A 14649-nucleotide genomic window follows, 5' to 3' on the forward strand; every position below is an offset into this window, starting at 1 on the left:
ATTAGGAACATTCTTTCTCAATCTACGGTAAGAAGTCTCACAACACCAGGTTAAAGTCCAACAGGTTTATTTGCTAGCACAAGCTTTCGGAGTGCTGCTCCTTCATCAGGTGAGTGGAGAGATGGGTTCATAAACAGGGCATGTATAGCCATAGACTCAATAACAAGATAATGGTTGGAATGAGAGTCTTAATTGGTAATCAAGTCTTTACAGGAACAAACAGTGCGAGTGGAGAGAGGGATAATCACAGGTTAAAGAGGTGCGAATTGTCTCAAGCCAGGACAGTTAGTAAGATTTTGCAACATTTTGTCTGCACACATCCTTCAACCAGGGTTCATGTCACACTATCTGTAACCGCCACAACTTGCCTGGGCTTGCAAAATCTTACTAACTGTCCTGGCTAACTAACTAACTAACTAACCTACTAACTAACCACCGTGCCACATTCTTCTAATCCAACATAAAGTAAAGTGAAGTAAAGTTTATTTGTTAGTCACAAGTAAGGCTTACATTAACACTGCAATGAAGTTACTGTGAAATTCCCCTAGTCGCCACATTCTGGCACCTGTTCGGGCCAATGCACCCTAACCAGCACGTCTTTCAGACTGTGGGAGGAAACCTTAACACCCGGAGGAAACCCATGCAGACACGGGGAGAACGTGCAGACTCCGCACAGACAGTGACCCAAGCCGGGAATCGAACCCATGTCCCTGGCGCTACGAGGCAGCAGTGCTAACCATTGGCTACGGCATCAAGGAGGAAATAGATCTGAGATAGTGAGCAGCCATGATCTGATTGAAGGACAGTACAAGCTGAAAGGGCCGAATGGCCTCTCTGTCTTCCTACACGATCAATCTCTGCACTGTGGGCCATGGCACCTCATCGTCCCTGAACCCCAGGCATATGAATGCTCGGCAGTTTACCATCAGTCACTTCCAGGAAGACTTTGATGATGACGCTCCCAGCTACGTTGAGTGCCTGGCAGCTGTAGTAACCAACGTCAGATCGCTGGACATTGGTGATGGTGAGGTCCCCAACCTGAGAAACCGAGAATCTGTTGGAAGGTTCCGGAGGCTGGTAGGAGAAAAGCAAATTCTGAAACAAAAGAAAAACACAGGAAGAGAGTTAAAGCAGTGAGGGGGGTAGAGATGGCGAAGGGGCGGGGAGGAACCGAGAGCACCTCACCCCCAACCAGCTCATCAACACAATGTGGATTCATTCACCTCAATCCCAGAAATTCATTTGGAATTTGCTGCACTCTTTCCAATTAACTCCATGGGGAGGCGATGGCCTAGTGGTATTATCGCTCAACTATTAATCCAGAAACTCAGCTAATGTTCTGGGGACCGGGGTTCGAATCCCACCGTGGCAGACGGTGGAATTTGAATTCAACAAAAAAAATCTGAAATTAAAAATCTACTGATGACCATCAAACCATTGTTGGAAAAACCCATCTTGTTCACTAATGTCCTTTAGGGAAGGAAATCTGCCATCCTTACCAGGCCTGGCCTAGATGTGACTCCAGGGCCACAGCAATGTGGTTGACTCTCAGCTGCCCTCAGGCAACTATGGTTGGGTAGTAAATGCTGGCCCAGCCAGCATCGCCCATGTCCCACGAATGAGTTTAAAAAAAAATTTGATTAAGGCAAAGTTCTACTGGGAGTTTTCGAATAATGACTCTCATCGAAGTGTGTGCCTAGACAGTGAATATTGAAAATCTAACTATCAACTGTATGAACAGACGAACAAGGAGCAGGAGTAGGCCATTCAGACCTTGCTACCATTTTGTAAGATCTTGACTGATCTAGTAGTAATCTCAAGTCTGTGCTCCACTCACTCCCAATAACCTTTCACCCCCTTGCTTACCAAGAATCTATCCACTTCTGCCTTTGGCATGTCAGCTACGACTCTCACCAATTTTTATAGGTGCATCATAGAAAGCATTCTTTCTGGTTATATCACAACTTGGTATGGCCCCTGCTCTGCCCAAGACCGCAAGAAACTACAAAAGGTTGTGAATGTAGCCCAATCCATCACGCAAACCAGCCTCCCATCCATTGACTCTGTCTACACTTCCCGCTGCCTCGGCAAAGCAGCCAGCATAATTAAGGCCCCCACACACACCGGACATTCTCTCTTCCATCTTCCGTCGAGAAAAAGATACAAAAGTCTGAGGTCACGTACCAACCGACTCAAGAACAGCTTCTTCACTGCTGCCATCAGACATTTGAATGGACCTACCTCGCACTAAGTTGATCTTTCTTTACACCCTAGCTATGACTGTAACGCTGCATTCTGCACTCTCTCCTTTCCTTCTCTATGAACTGTATGCCTTGTCTGAAAAGTGCATAAGAAACAATACTTTTCACTGCATATTAATACATGTGACAATAATAAATCAAATCCATCAATTAAAAATATTCAAAGATTCCGCTTCCATTGCCTTTTCAGAAAGAGAGTTCCAGAGACTCAGAGCCCTCTGAGAGAAAAGATTACACCTCATCTCCATTTTAACTGGGTGACCCCATACTTTCAAACAGTGACCCCTATAGTTCTAGATTCTCCAACAAGAGGAAACATCCTCTCCCCATTCACCCTGTCACGACCCCTCAGGAACTTGTATGTTTCGATCAAATCGCTTCTTAGTCTTCTAAACTCCAACGGATATAAGCCTAACCTGTCCAGCCTTCCCTCATGAGACAACTCACCCATTCTTGGTATTATAATAAAAGCAAATTACTGATCTTTCTTTACACCCTAGCTATGACTGTAACACTACATTCTGCACTCTCTCCTTTCCTTCTCTATGAATGGTATGCTTTGTCTATATAGCACATAAGATACAGTACTTTTCACTGCAGACTAATACGGGTGCTGGAATCTGAAACATGCACAGAAAGTGCTGGAAAATCTCAGCAGGTCTGACAGCGTTGGTGGAGAGTGAGTAGAGCCAATGTTTCGAGTCTGGGTGACCCTTCGTCAGAGCTTCACCATTCCTGCTGTTCGTCCAGTAAACCTTCTCTGAACTGCTTCCATCACATTTACATCCTTCCTTAAATAAGGTGCCCTATAATTGCTGTACCTGCAGACGAACCATTTGTGATTCATCCACAAAAACACCCAGATCCCTCTGCATCCCAGAGCTCTGCAATCTCTCAACATTTAAATAAAATGCTTCTCTTTTACTCTTCCTGTCAAAACAGACCTTTTTACATTTTCCCACATCATAGGCCATTTGCCAGATCTTTCCCACTCTTTTAACCGACCTATATCCCCTTGTAGCTTCCTTACATTCTCTTTGCTATTAACTTTCCTACCTATCTTTGTATCATCAGCAAATTTAGCATCCATTTGATCACTTCATCCAAGTCATTTATGTGAATTGTAAATAGTTGAGACCCAGCATTGATTCCTGTGGCACACCACTCATTACATCTTGCCATTCTGAAAAAGACCCATTTATGCCTACTCTTTGCTTTCTGTCAGCCAGCCAATCTTCTATCCATCAACCCTCTACACCATGAACTTTTATTTTCCACAGCCTTTGATGCGGCACAGTAGCACAGCGGTTAGCACTGCTGCTTCACAGCTCCAGGGACCTGGGTTCGATTCCCGGCTTGGGTCACTGTCTGTGTGGAGTTTGCACATTCTCCTTGTGTCTGCATGGGTTTCGTCCGGGTGCTCCAGTTTCCTCCCACACTCCAAAGATGTGCGGGTTAAGTTGATTGACCATGCTAAAATTGCCCCTTAGTGTCCTGAGATGCGTAGGTTAGAGGGATTAGTGGGTAAATATGTCGGGACATGGGGGTAGGGCCCGGGTAGGATTGTGGTCGGTGCAGACTCAATGGGCCAAATGACCTCTTTCTGCACTGTAGAGTTTTTATGATTCTATGATCTTATCAAATGCCTTCTGGAAATCTAAGTACAGTACATCCACCCCTTTATCCACAGCACAGGTTACCTCATCAACGAACTCCACAATAAATTGGTTAAATATGATTTCCCTTTCACAAAACCATGTTGACTCTGCCTGGTTACTTTGAACTTATCCAAATGCCCTGCTATGACTTCTTAAAGAATGACTTTAAACATTTTCCTGATGACAGATGGTGAGCTATAGGTCTATAGTTCCCTGCTTCTGTCTCCCTCCCTTTTTGAATAATTTGTTACCTTCCAATCTGATGCGATTTTCCCTGAATCTAGGGAATTTTGGAAAATTAAATTCGATGCATCGACTATCTCACTCGTCACTTCTTTTAAGACCCCAGGATGAAGTCCTCCAGGACCCAGGGATTTGTCAGGGCACAGCTCCAATAATTTGCTTAGTATCACTCCCCTGGGGATTGCAATTTTCTGAGCTGCTCCCTCCCTTCCACTTGCTGAATTACAGCTATCTCTGGGATGTTAGAACAAAGAACAGTGCAGCACAGGATCGGCCCTCCAAGCCTGTGCCGATCATTTTGTCCTCTCTAGACCAACTGCTTATATCCCTCTATTCCCCGTCTGTTCCTGTGTCTATCCAAATAAGTCTTAAATGTCACTAACGTATCTGCCTCAGCCACCTCACTTGGCAGTGCATTCCAGGCCCCCACCACCCTCTGTGTAAAAAAACTCCCCCCGCACATCTCCACTGAACCTTTCCCCCCTTACCTCGAACTTGTGCCCCCTTGTAATTGTCATTTCTGCCCTGGGAAAAAGCTTCCAACTGTTCACCCTATCCATACCTCTCATAATTTTATAAACTCAGGTCGCCCCCTCAGCCTCCGTCTTTCCAGGGAGAACAATCCCAGTTTATTCAATCTCTTGTATCCTCTGTGGTGAAGACTGATGCAAAATTCACTTCATCTGCTATCTCCTTATTACCCATTGTTAATTGCCCAGACTCACTTTCTATAGGACCAAAACACACTTTGTTAACTTACTTCTTTGTAAAAAAATTATCGAAACTTTTTGGCTCTCTGTTTTTACATTTCTGGATAGTTTTCTCTCAGACTATAATTTTCATCTCCTCGTGAGTCTTTTAGTCGCCTTTTTCTGTTCATTATATTCTGTCCAAACTTCTGAACTTCCACTTTCGTACACTTACAAGCATGAGGCTCTTTTGCCAGGCTTGCTCTTGTTCTCAAACGTTAGAACCATAGAATCCCTACGGTGCAGAAGGAGGCCATTCGGCCCATCGAGTCTGCACCGACCACAATCCCACCCAGCCCCTAACCCCGTAACCCCACATATTTACCCTGCTAGTCCCCCTGACACGAAGTGGCAATGTAGCATAGCCAATCAACTTAACCTGCATATCTTTGGGAGGAAACCAGAGCACCCGGAGGAAATCCACGCAGACACGGGGAGAACGTGCAAACTCCACACAGGCAGTGGCTTGAGCTGGGAATCGAACCCAGGTCCCTGGCACTGTGAGGCAACAGTGCTAACCACTGTGCCACCGTGCCGATCTTAGACATGAATACATTCATTCACATAACTACACCCACACACGGGTCTACCCTTATTCATGCAATCGCGCACACATGCTCACAAGCACACACAACACATACTAAAAGCAAAATGTCCAGCCTGCCATGTGTAACCTCTCCACCATCTCGGAATTTGTCACTGAACTATATCATTCTGAAGCACAGAACAAATGCTCTTAGGACATGGGTTCAAATCCCACCACGGCAGCTGGTGGAATTTAAAGTCAATTAATTACAAAATTTGGAATATAAAACTGGCCTCAGTGATGGTGACCGTGATATTTCCAGATTTTTAAAAAACCCATCTGGTTCACTAATGTCCTTTCGGGAAGGAAATCTGCCATCCTTACCTGGTCTGGCCTACATGTGACTCCAGAGCCACAGCAATGTGGTTGACTTTTAACTACCTCTCTGAAATGGCCTCACATGCCACTCAGTTCAAGGGCAATTAGGGATGGACAATAAGTTCTGGCCCAGCCAGTGACGCCCACATCCCAGTGATGAATTAAAAAATCTCCCATCCGAAATCAGCAAACTCAACTCCAATGGTGGGTAGAATCTCTGATCCTTATCTTGGTCTCAGCTATTGATGACATGATGCATATTCCCAGCCAACTATTACTCAGGATTTCCATTGGGGATAAGGGTGTGAGTGAGTCAATTTTTAATGCCCTTAACTTCACTGAAGATCAGATAAAGCCACCGACAAAGAACGAAGAACAGCACAGCACAGGAACAGGCCCTTCGGCCCACCAAGCCTGCACCGATCATGATGCCTGCATAAACTAAAACTGTATGCACTTAGAGTCCGTATCCTTCCATTCCCATAAAGTTGTGGGCAAAGGAGTCAATGCCTTATCTTCTCTCCTCCCTTCTCTTCCCACCCCATGCACCCTCCCGCAATCCCCCACAAGCACCCCCCCCCCCCGACAGCCCCCCCCCCTTTCCCCCCCCCCCCCCCCCCCCCCCCCCAAGCAACACATCACCAGATGGTTCCAGGTACAAATGACAACCACCCTCCTAAAGTCTCAAAGGAAATTTGGCATGTCAGCTATGATTCTCACCAACTTTTACAGATGCACCATAGAAAGCATTCTTTCTGGTTGTATCACAGCTTGGTCTGGGCTCCTGCTCTGCCCAAGACCGCAAGGAACTACAAAAGGTCGTGAATGTAGCCCAATGCATCACACAAACCAGCCTCCCATCCATTGACTCCGTCTACACTTCCCGCTGCCTTGGTAAAGCAGCCAGCATAATTAAGGACCCCATGCACCCCGGACATTCTCTCTTCCACCTTCTTCCATCGGGAAAAGATACAAAAGTCTGAGATCACGTACCAACCGACTCAAGAACAGCTTCTTCCCTGCTGCTGTCAGACTTTTGAATGGACCTACCTTGCATTAAGTTGATCTTTCTCTCCACCCTAGCTATGACTGTAACACTACATTCTGCACTCTCTCCTTTCCTTCTCTATGAACGGTATGTTTTGTCTGCATAGTGCGCAAGAAACAATACTTTCCAAAGTATGTTAATACATGTGACAATAATAAATCGAATCAAATCATATCAAATCAACACAAAGTCATGTTCAACCCCGCCCCCCCCTCTCCACCCCACCCCCACACCTTCCCCCCTCGGTGACAGCCTCTGCCGCGAACCCACCTGGCTGCCCTCCCTCTGCCAGAAGATGGCCGGCTGGGGGTTCCCAGTTGCCTCACACGTGAAGGTGACTGTCCGCCCAACTGCCACCATCTGGTCCCGTGGCTTCACTGCAAATTGCGGCGGAGCTGGTGGGGGCAATAAAAAATAAGAGAGATTATCACAGGACCTATCGAAGGTCACAACATCAAATCATAGAATCATAGATACAGCACAGGCTGTGCCGTCTCTTTGGAAGAATCACAGAATCATACTGTACTGAAGGAAGCCTTTTGGCCCATCAAGCTGATGCCAGCTCCTTGAAAGGTCTATCCAATTAATCTCACTTTCCCACTCTTATCCTAAAGCCTTGACGATTATCCCCTTCAAGCACTTATCCAATTTCTTTCTGAAAGCTCAGATTGAATCTGCTTCCACCGCCCTTTCAGGCAGCGCCTTCTAGATCACAACAACTCGTTGCGTGAAAACATTTCTGTTCATCCACTGAAAGAGTCTTGCTGGCTTGTCTAAGCTTGACGTCATGTGGAAACCAGGCAGCTAATTCATTGATTCAATCCTTCCATTTAGTCTGCAAGAGAGGTTGGAAAGGCTTGGGTGGTTTTCTCTGAAGCAGGGAAGACTGAGAGGCGACCTGATTGAGGTGTTCAAGATTATGAGGGGCATGGACAGGGTGGATAGGGAGCAGCTGTTCCCCTTAGTTGAAGGCTCAGTTGTGAGGGGACATAAGTTAAAAGTGAGGGGTGGGAGGTTTAGGGGGGGTGTGAGGAAAACTTTTTTACCTAGAGGGTGGTGAGGGTCTGGAATGCGCTGCCTGGGAGGGTGATGGAGGTGGGATCCTTTTAAAAAGTACTGGATGAGTACTTGGCACGCCATAACATTCAAGGCTATGGGCCAAGTGCTGGCAAATGGGATAGGTGGGCAGGTCAGGGCCTTTCATGCGTCGGTGCAGACTCGATGGGCCGAAGGGCCTCTTCTGCACTGGAGGATTCTGTGATTCTGCGATTCTGGTCCCAAGTTCCAATGTTTAAATATCCAATTTTATTTTTTTAAAAGGCGTTCATTCACCAACAAGAGAAAGCTTCTGGGAATTGCAAACACCAGTTACACGGTAATCCTGTGAGTTCCCAACATTGAGAGCACTGCAGGATGTTCACTCAGCCAGGAGCAGACACAGATTTACTGTGAGATTGTCACCAGTTCAGCCACAGCTGAAGCACTGAGTCCAATTCTGGGTACATGAAGGGTGAGGTTTTTGGGGTCAGACAGAGAGAGGACATGTCCCCTTTTCTCTCTTGCTCTGCCTCTTTCTGTTTGGCTCACATCCACCTGGATAGAGTGGACGTGGAGAGGATGTTTCCACTAGTCGGACACAACCTCAGGCTAAAGGGACGATCCTTTAAAACAGAGATGAGGAGGAATTTCTTCAGCCAGGGAGTGGTGAATCTGTGGAACTCTGCCGCAGAAGGCTGTGGAGGCCGGGTCACTGAGATAGATAGGTTCTTGATTAATAAGGGGATCAGGGGTTATGGGGAAAAGGCAGGAGAATGGGGATGAGAAAAATATCAGCCATGATTGAATGGCGGAGCAGACTTGATGGGCCGAGTGGTCTAATTCTGCTCCTATGTCTTATGGTCTTTTGGTCTCACCCCTTGTTGCCCCTTGTGATGTCTTGCCCTCGGGATGGGGGCAGGGATCATTCATATGAATGGTTCCAGGGATGAGGGAATTCAGCCCTTGTGGAACACCTGAGGTTAACGAAGAGGTCCGATAGAGGTGTTTAAAATCAGGGAAGATTTAGATAGAGTAAATAAAAAAAAACTGTTTCCAATGGCTGAAGGGTCACAACAAATAGAGGACACAGATTTAAGGAGATTGGCACAAGGATCAGTGATGACGAGACCAAAACCTTTCCTATGAGTGTGAAGAATCTGGAATGGTGGATGTGGATTCTACCTTACCTTTCAAAAGGGAACTGGATAGATACTTGAAGAAGGTAAAGTGGCGGGGAAAGTGGAGATGTGGGAATAAGTGTTCTTTGAAAGACCCGGCAGAAACTCGACATGCAGGTAGGAGTGAGAACATTTCATTAGTCATCAGCATAATCAAAGTGGACTTTCTGCAACTGCTAACAATATAGAATCACAATGTACAAAATGAGGCTATTCGGCTCATTATCCCTCTGCTGGCTCATTGGCAGAGCTATCCAATTAATCCCACTCTCCTTCTCTTGCCCCACAGTCCTGCAAATCTTTCCTTCTCAAGTGTTTCTCCCGTGTCCTTTTGAAATTTCCTATTAAATCTGTTTCCACTGCCCTTTCCAACAGCGTGTTCCAGATCACCGCCACTCGCTGCGTAAAAATGTATTTTTTCATGCCATTCTTTTGACAATTGCCAAGGAAAAGTTAATGAATTAACTCTTTAGCTACAGGGATTAAATTCCATTTTACTTTGGGACTGAGTGGCATTTGATGAAATTGATGATACGGCCCTCAACAAAAGCTTGCAGCTACCAGGTCAGAATTAAAGCAGTAATTCCGACTTAAACCTGCAGTCAGGAGGGGTGGAAAGACATCTTCCTGCCCTTCTCTGTGTCAGGTCCTTTGATTCAATGTCTCTCATTGGTGGCATTAACCATTCTGCAAGGACTGATAGTTGTCATCACCTTCCACCTCATCTTTCAGTGTGTGTGTGTGTGTGTGTGAGTGAGACATGTGTATCTATTGCACATGTGTGTGTGCACATATGTATGTGCATGTGTGTGTTTAGATGGGGGTGTGCATGTGCCTATGTATGTGCGCACATGTGCGTGCATGTACATGTGTATACATGTGGAATATGTATGTATTTGCATGTGTGTGCATGTGTGCACATACATATGTATGCACATATGTGCATGTGTCTGTGTTCATGTGTGTGCGCATGTGTCGGTGCATGTGCACATGCATGTACATGTAACATATATGTGTGCTTGCATATGTGTGTGACATGTGTCTACTTGCACGTGTGTGCGCACAAATGCGTATGTATGTGCATGTGTGTGTTTGCACGGGTGTGTGCATGTGCCTATGCATGTGTGCACAGGTCCTCCCTGATGTGTATGCATGTGGTGTATGCATGTGTGGGCATGTGTGCATATACATATGTATGCACATGTGTGCATGTATCTGTGTATGTGTGCACATGTGTGTATGTGTAACATATATGTTTGTTTGCATATATGTGTGTGTGTTCGTGCGCATCCATGTACCATTTTACCCCAGGAAGGGAGCACAGCAGAGACAAACTCTGACCCACCCTTCACCAGCTGTGGCTCAGAGTGAGGTGGTTGTGGGTGAAAGTTCTCACTCCAGAAACTTGGGCGCAGAATTCCAGGCTTGCATTCCTCAGTGCGATACTGAGGGAGTGCTGCACTGTCAGAAGTGACATGTTGTGCACCAAACTTTTAACTGAGGCCCACCCTGATGGGTGTAAACTATCCCAATCGCACTGTTTCAAAGAACGGCAGGAAAGATTCTCCCCCACCCTGCTGTCCGCGACCAGTATTTATCTCTCAAACATCATCACTAAAAAATCAATCATTTATCCCATTGCAGTTTGTAGGAGATAGCAGCACACAGATTGCCTGCCACATTTCTCACAGCAGTGACGATCCTTCAGAACTATTTTACTGACTGCAAAACTCATTGGGACACCATGGACGATGTGATATAAATGCATGGTTTTTGTTTCATTTTAGGGACATTTAGGGACTGTCCCTCTCGTGAAACATTTGAGTTGCTTCCCCACAGAGTGAGTGATCACCATCCTCATGCCCACTCAGAACCACAAAGTCTTTCTGGAAAACATCATTTACCTCATTCCGTGTTGAAACCTGTGGAGAAATTTGTTTTTTTTTCCGCAGTGAAGTAAAACATATTTTTACCTTATCACTCTGAACAACATTACTCATACTCCCCTCTCAGCTTTAATTAAAAAAAACAACACTTCCTGTTGCTTCCCGTGTGTTGCCAGGGACAACAGAACCATGTAAGCGGATTGGTTGGTTGGTTGGTTGGTTGATGAGGAATGGAAGGTTTGGATGAGAGTGAGACGGGGATTCCCGGTCAGAATGAAGTGCAGAGAATGGCAGATGAGATTTCAACTTACCAACTGACCCAACTAGAACAAAACAGAACAGGTAAAAATGAATAAATGAAACAATAGAGTGAATCACAACAGTGTCAACAACATTGCAAAAAAGACAAGAGATCTGTCACTTCAAGCAGTATTTATACACACTGGATAGTCAGAAGCTTTTTCAGATAGTCAGAAGCTTTTTCCCCAGGGTGGAAGAGTCAATTACTAGGGGGCACAGGTTTAAGGTGCGAGGGGCAAGGTTTAAAGGAGATGTACGGGGCGGATTTTTTACACAGAGGGTGGTGGGTGCCTGGAACCCGTTGCCGGGGGAGGTGGTGGAAGCGGATACGATAGTGACTTTCAAGGGGCGTCTTGACAAATACATGAATAGGATGGGAATCGAGAGATATGATCCCCGGAAGGGTAGGGGGTTTTAGTTCAGTCGGGCAGCATGGTCGGTGCAGGCTTGGAGGGCCGAAGGGCCTGTTCCTGTCCTGTAATTTTCTTTGTTCTTATTTCACCATCTTCACTCTGGCCAGCATCTCCCAGACTTTGCAAAGGTGATGGCGGGGCCTTGCGTTCGAACCAGTTTGACACAGCTCCATCGCTTCAGAGGGTTGGGAAGAGACAGCCATGCTGGTGTGGGACTGGAGGGACTGGAATCACATACACGGTGGGATTTTATGGCCTCGCTCATCTCAAAACCGTAAAATCCCGCCCGAGGTCAACGGATCTTTCTGTGTTCCACCCCTCGTCCGCTCCGTTCCCTGTGGTGGGCGGGATGGTTAAGTGCTGGCCATAGTGAGGCAGCAGGTGTGATAGGCTTCATTCTTTCCCCAAAGGGGCAACAGTGAAGGAGTTGCTTTTCTCTTTAAACAAGAATCCAACTGCTTTGTGGTGATGTTAATTACAAATGCAAAATTCTCAAATGGCCTCAGTAGTAATTGAACCGTGGACCAAAGCCATCAATCCTCATCTATCAGCTTCTGTGCAGGTCCGAGTAAGAGTTATGTAGAAATCTACAATCCATTTTGGGCAATGCGCTTCAGGAAGGGTATATTAACCTTATTATTGACCAGAATCATACCTGTATAACAGGTCTTATAAATATGTAATCCCCCGAGTATAGATGATTGAGGGGTGATCTGATTGAGGGTTTTAAGATGAGTAAAGGAATTGATAGGGAAAGAGGGAGAAATTATTTCCTCTGTTGGGATGAGGCGACATTATAAAATTCGAGCCAGGTGGGGGGACGGGGGGACGGGGGGACGGGGACGGGGACGGGGGGGGACGGGGGTGATATCAGGAAGCTTCTTCACACAAAGGCAAGTGGAAATCCGGAACTTTCTCCCTCACAATGTGCTGCTGAGCCTGGGGTTCAGTTGAAAGAGTCAAGACTGAGGTTGAGGGATTATTGTTGGATAAGGACATTAAGGGTTAAGGACATTAAGGGTTGTGGAACCAAGGCACATGGACTGAGTTAGGATACAGATAAAGTTTTAAAGTTTTTAAAGTTTTAAAGTTAATTTATTAGTCACAAGTAGGCTTACATTAACACTGCAATGAAGTCACTGTGAAAATCCCCTAGTCGCCACACTCCGGCGCCTGTTCGGGTACACTGAGGGAGAATTTAGCATGGCCAATGCACCCTAACCAGCACGTCTTTCGGACTGTGGGAGGAAACTGGAGCACCCGGAGGAAACCCAAGCAGACATGGGGAGAATGTGCAAACTCCACCCTGACAGTGATCCAAGCTGGGAATCGAACCCAGGTCCCTGGGGCTGTGAGGCAGCTGTGCGAACCACCCTGCCATGGTGCCGCCCAAGATCAGCCAAGATGCGATTGAATGGAGGGGCGGTGAAGGCTCAAGGGGCCGAATGGCCTCCTCCTGATCTGATGTGCCTTCTCACTCAAACATCCTGCTCAGACTTAAGCACCCAAGCTGAGATTGGAGGGACAGCCAAGTCGGGTGGCTTGTTCCTTCGCTGTAATCCTGGCGAGACTCAGTGCTGAGGGGTGCACGATGCAGTGGGCGTTGGGGGTCGGAGGGGGGGAGGCGCAGTGGTGATATGAAGAGAAGGAGAGGCAATATAAAACACAGCTGGAACTTGCAATCATTCCTGAAGAGGTTTGCCGATTGACTTATTTCACAATGAGTATTTATTTTTTCCCTGTTCTGAGAGCCTGGCTAGCCGGCGGTCTGCCGGGTCACATTCCGATTTGGGGTAGTGTGGAGTTGCTGAATTATTTGTTGACTAGGAACCAGTCCTGTGCTGTGTCCCGGGCACGGGCTGAACAGTGTAAAGCTGCAGGCAGGACTGAGATAACCCTGCCCTCAGCCAGTACAGACACTCGAGGGTTTACAGGCAGTGAGTGCTTTCACGGGCTGGAGTGTGGCCACGTACAGTTAGTCAAACAAGAAGTGGCACGAGCAGATCAAACAAACAAAATCAGCCGGGTAATGTTAATGGTTGTGAGACAGACGTGCCCTTTCTTTCACTGGCCACGCACTGTTTGTAGCACTTAGAGTAAGGAGGCCTCTAACCCGTTTGATCGATGTCTTTTCGGGCCAGCTACAACACGTCCTGCAAAGCTACAGTTGATACAAGCATCGCTCTGACATTGCAGCAATCTGATAAACATGCAGCTCATTTCAGTAACCTGCTTTTAAAGCTTGCAATCTCATTGTCACTGAAGAATGGGCATAAATTGGCTACATCCATCAGGTGTAATGATTGCAGCTTGATGAATTTAACATTGCTTCTCTTTCTGTGAGCTGTTAGTAAATGCGTATTGTGTCTCTGTTGTTATGTATCTGTGTGCTCTCTGTATTTATCTATGTGCATCTTTGTGTGCAGAGATTGGGAATGTATCGCTTGTGCGGTTCTGTGTGTCTTTTGCCTCTATACGTTTCACATTCGTATGCATTCTTTTTGTGTATGTTTTGTTTTTGCACGTTTTCTATTATAATGCGTGTTTGATGTCTGCATGTTTGTGATTAGCATTTTCTGTTCACGTATGTTTGCGTGTGATTTGCATTTTCATGTTCGCATGTATGTTTGTGACTTGTGTTTGCATGTTTGTGTTTGTGTGTGATTTGCACTTTCATGATGTGGAGATGCCGGTGTTGGACTGGGGTGGGCACAGTAAGAAGTCTCACAGCACCAGGTTGAAGTCCAACAGGTTTATTTGGTAGCACGAGCTTTCGGAGCCCCAAGCCCCTTCATCACCTGATGAAGGAGCAACGCTCCGAAAGCTTGTGCCACCAAATAAACCTGTTGGACTTTAACCTGGTGTTACATTTTCATGTTCGCGTGTGTGTTTGTGACTTGTGACCTGCGTGCATGTTTGTGTTTGCGTGTGATTTACATTTTGATGTTTGTGGCTGTAGTTTTACCGGCAC

The 14649-nt window shown here is 46.3% G+C and overlaps 1 protein-coding gene across 1 annotated transcript in view; it reads right to left on the minus strand.

Annotated features, from left to right (window-relative positions):
- Positions 1-14649, minus strand: part of robo1 (roundabout, axon guidance receptor, homolog 1 (Drosophila)) — a 360349-nt gene that overhangs the window by 69116 nt on the left and 276584 nt on the right. The window contains exons 7-9 of the mRNA XM_078233066.1: positions 11277-11288; positions 7134-7258; positions 924-1095 (exon numbers count right to left, since the gene is read on the minus strand). Coding sequence (XP_078089192.1) covers positions 924-1095; positions 7134-7258; positions 11277-11288 — 309 coding nt within the window. The remainder of the gene's footprint in view (positions 1-923; positions 1096-7133; positions 7259-11276; positions 11289-14649) is intronic.

The sequence above is a fragment of the Mustelus asterias genome, chromosome 17 (genome assembly GCF_964213995.1).
Source record: "Mustelus asterias chromosome 17, sMusAst1.hap1.1, whole genome shotgun sequence".
In the NCBI taxonomy this organism is placed as follows: domain Eukaryota; kingdom Metazoa; phylum Chordata; class Chondrichthyes; order Carcharhiniformes; family Triakidae; genus Mustelus; species Mustelus asterias.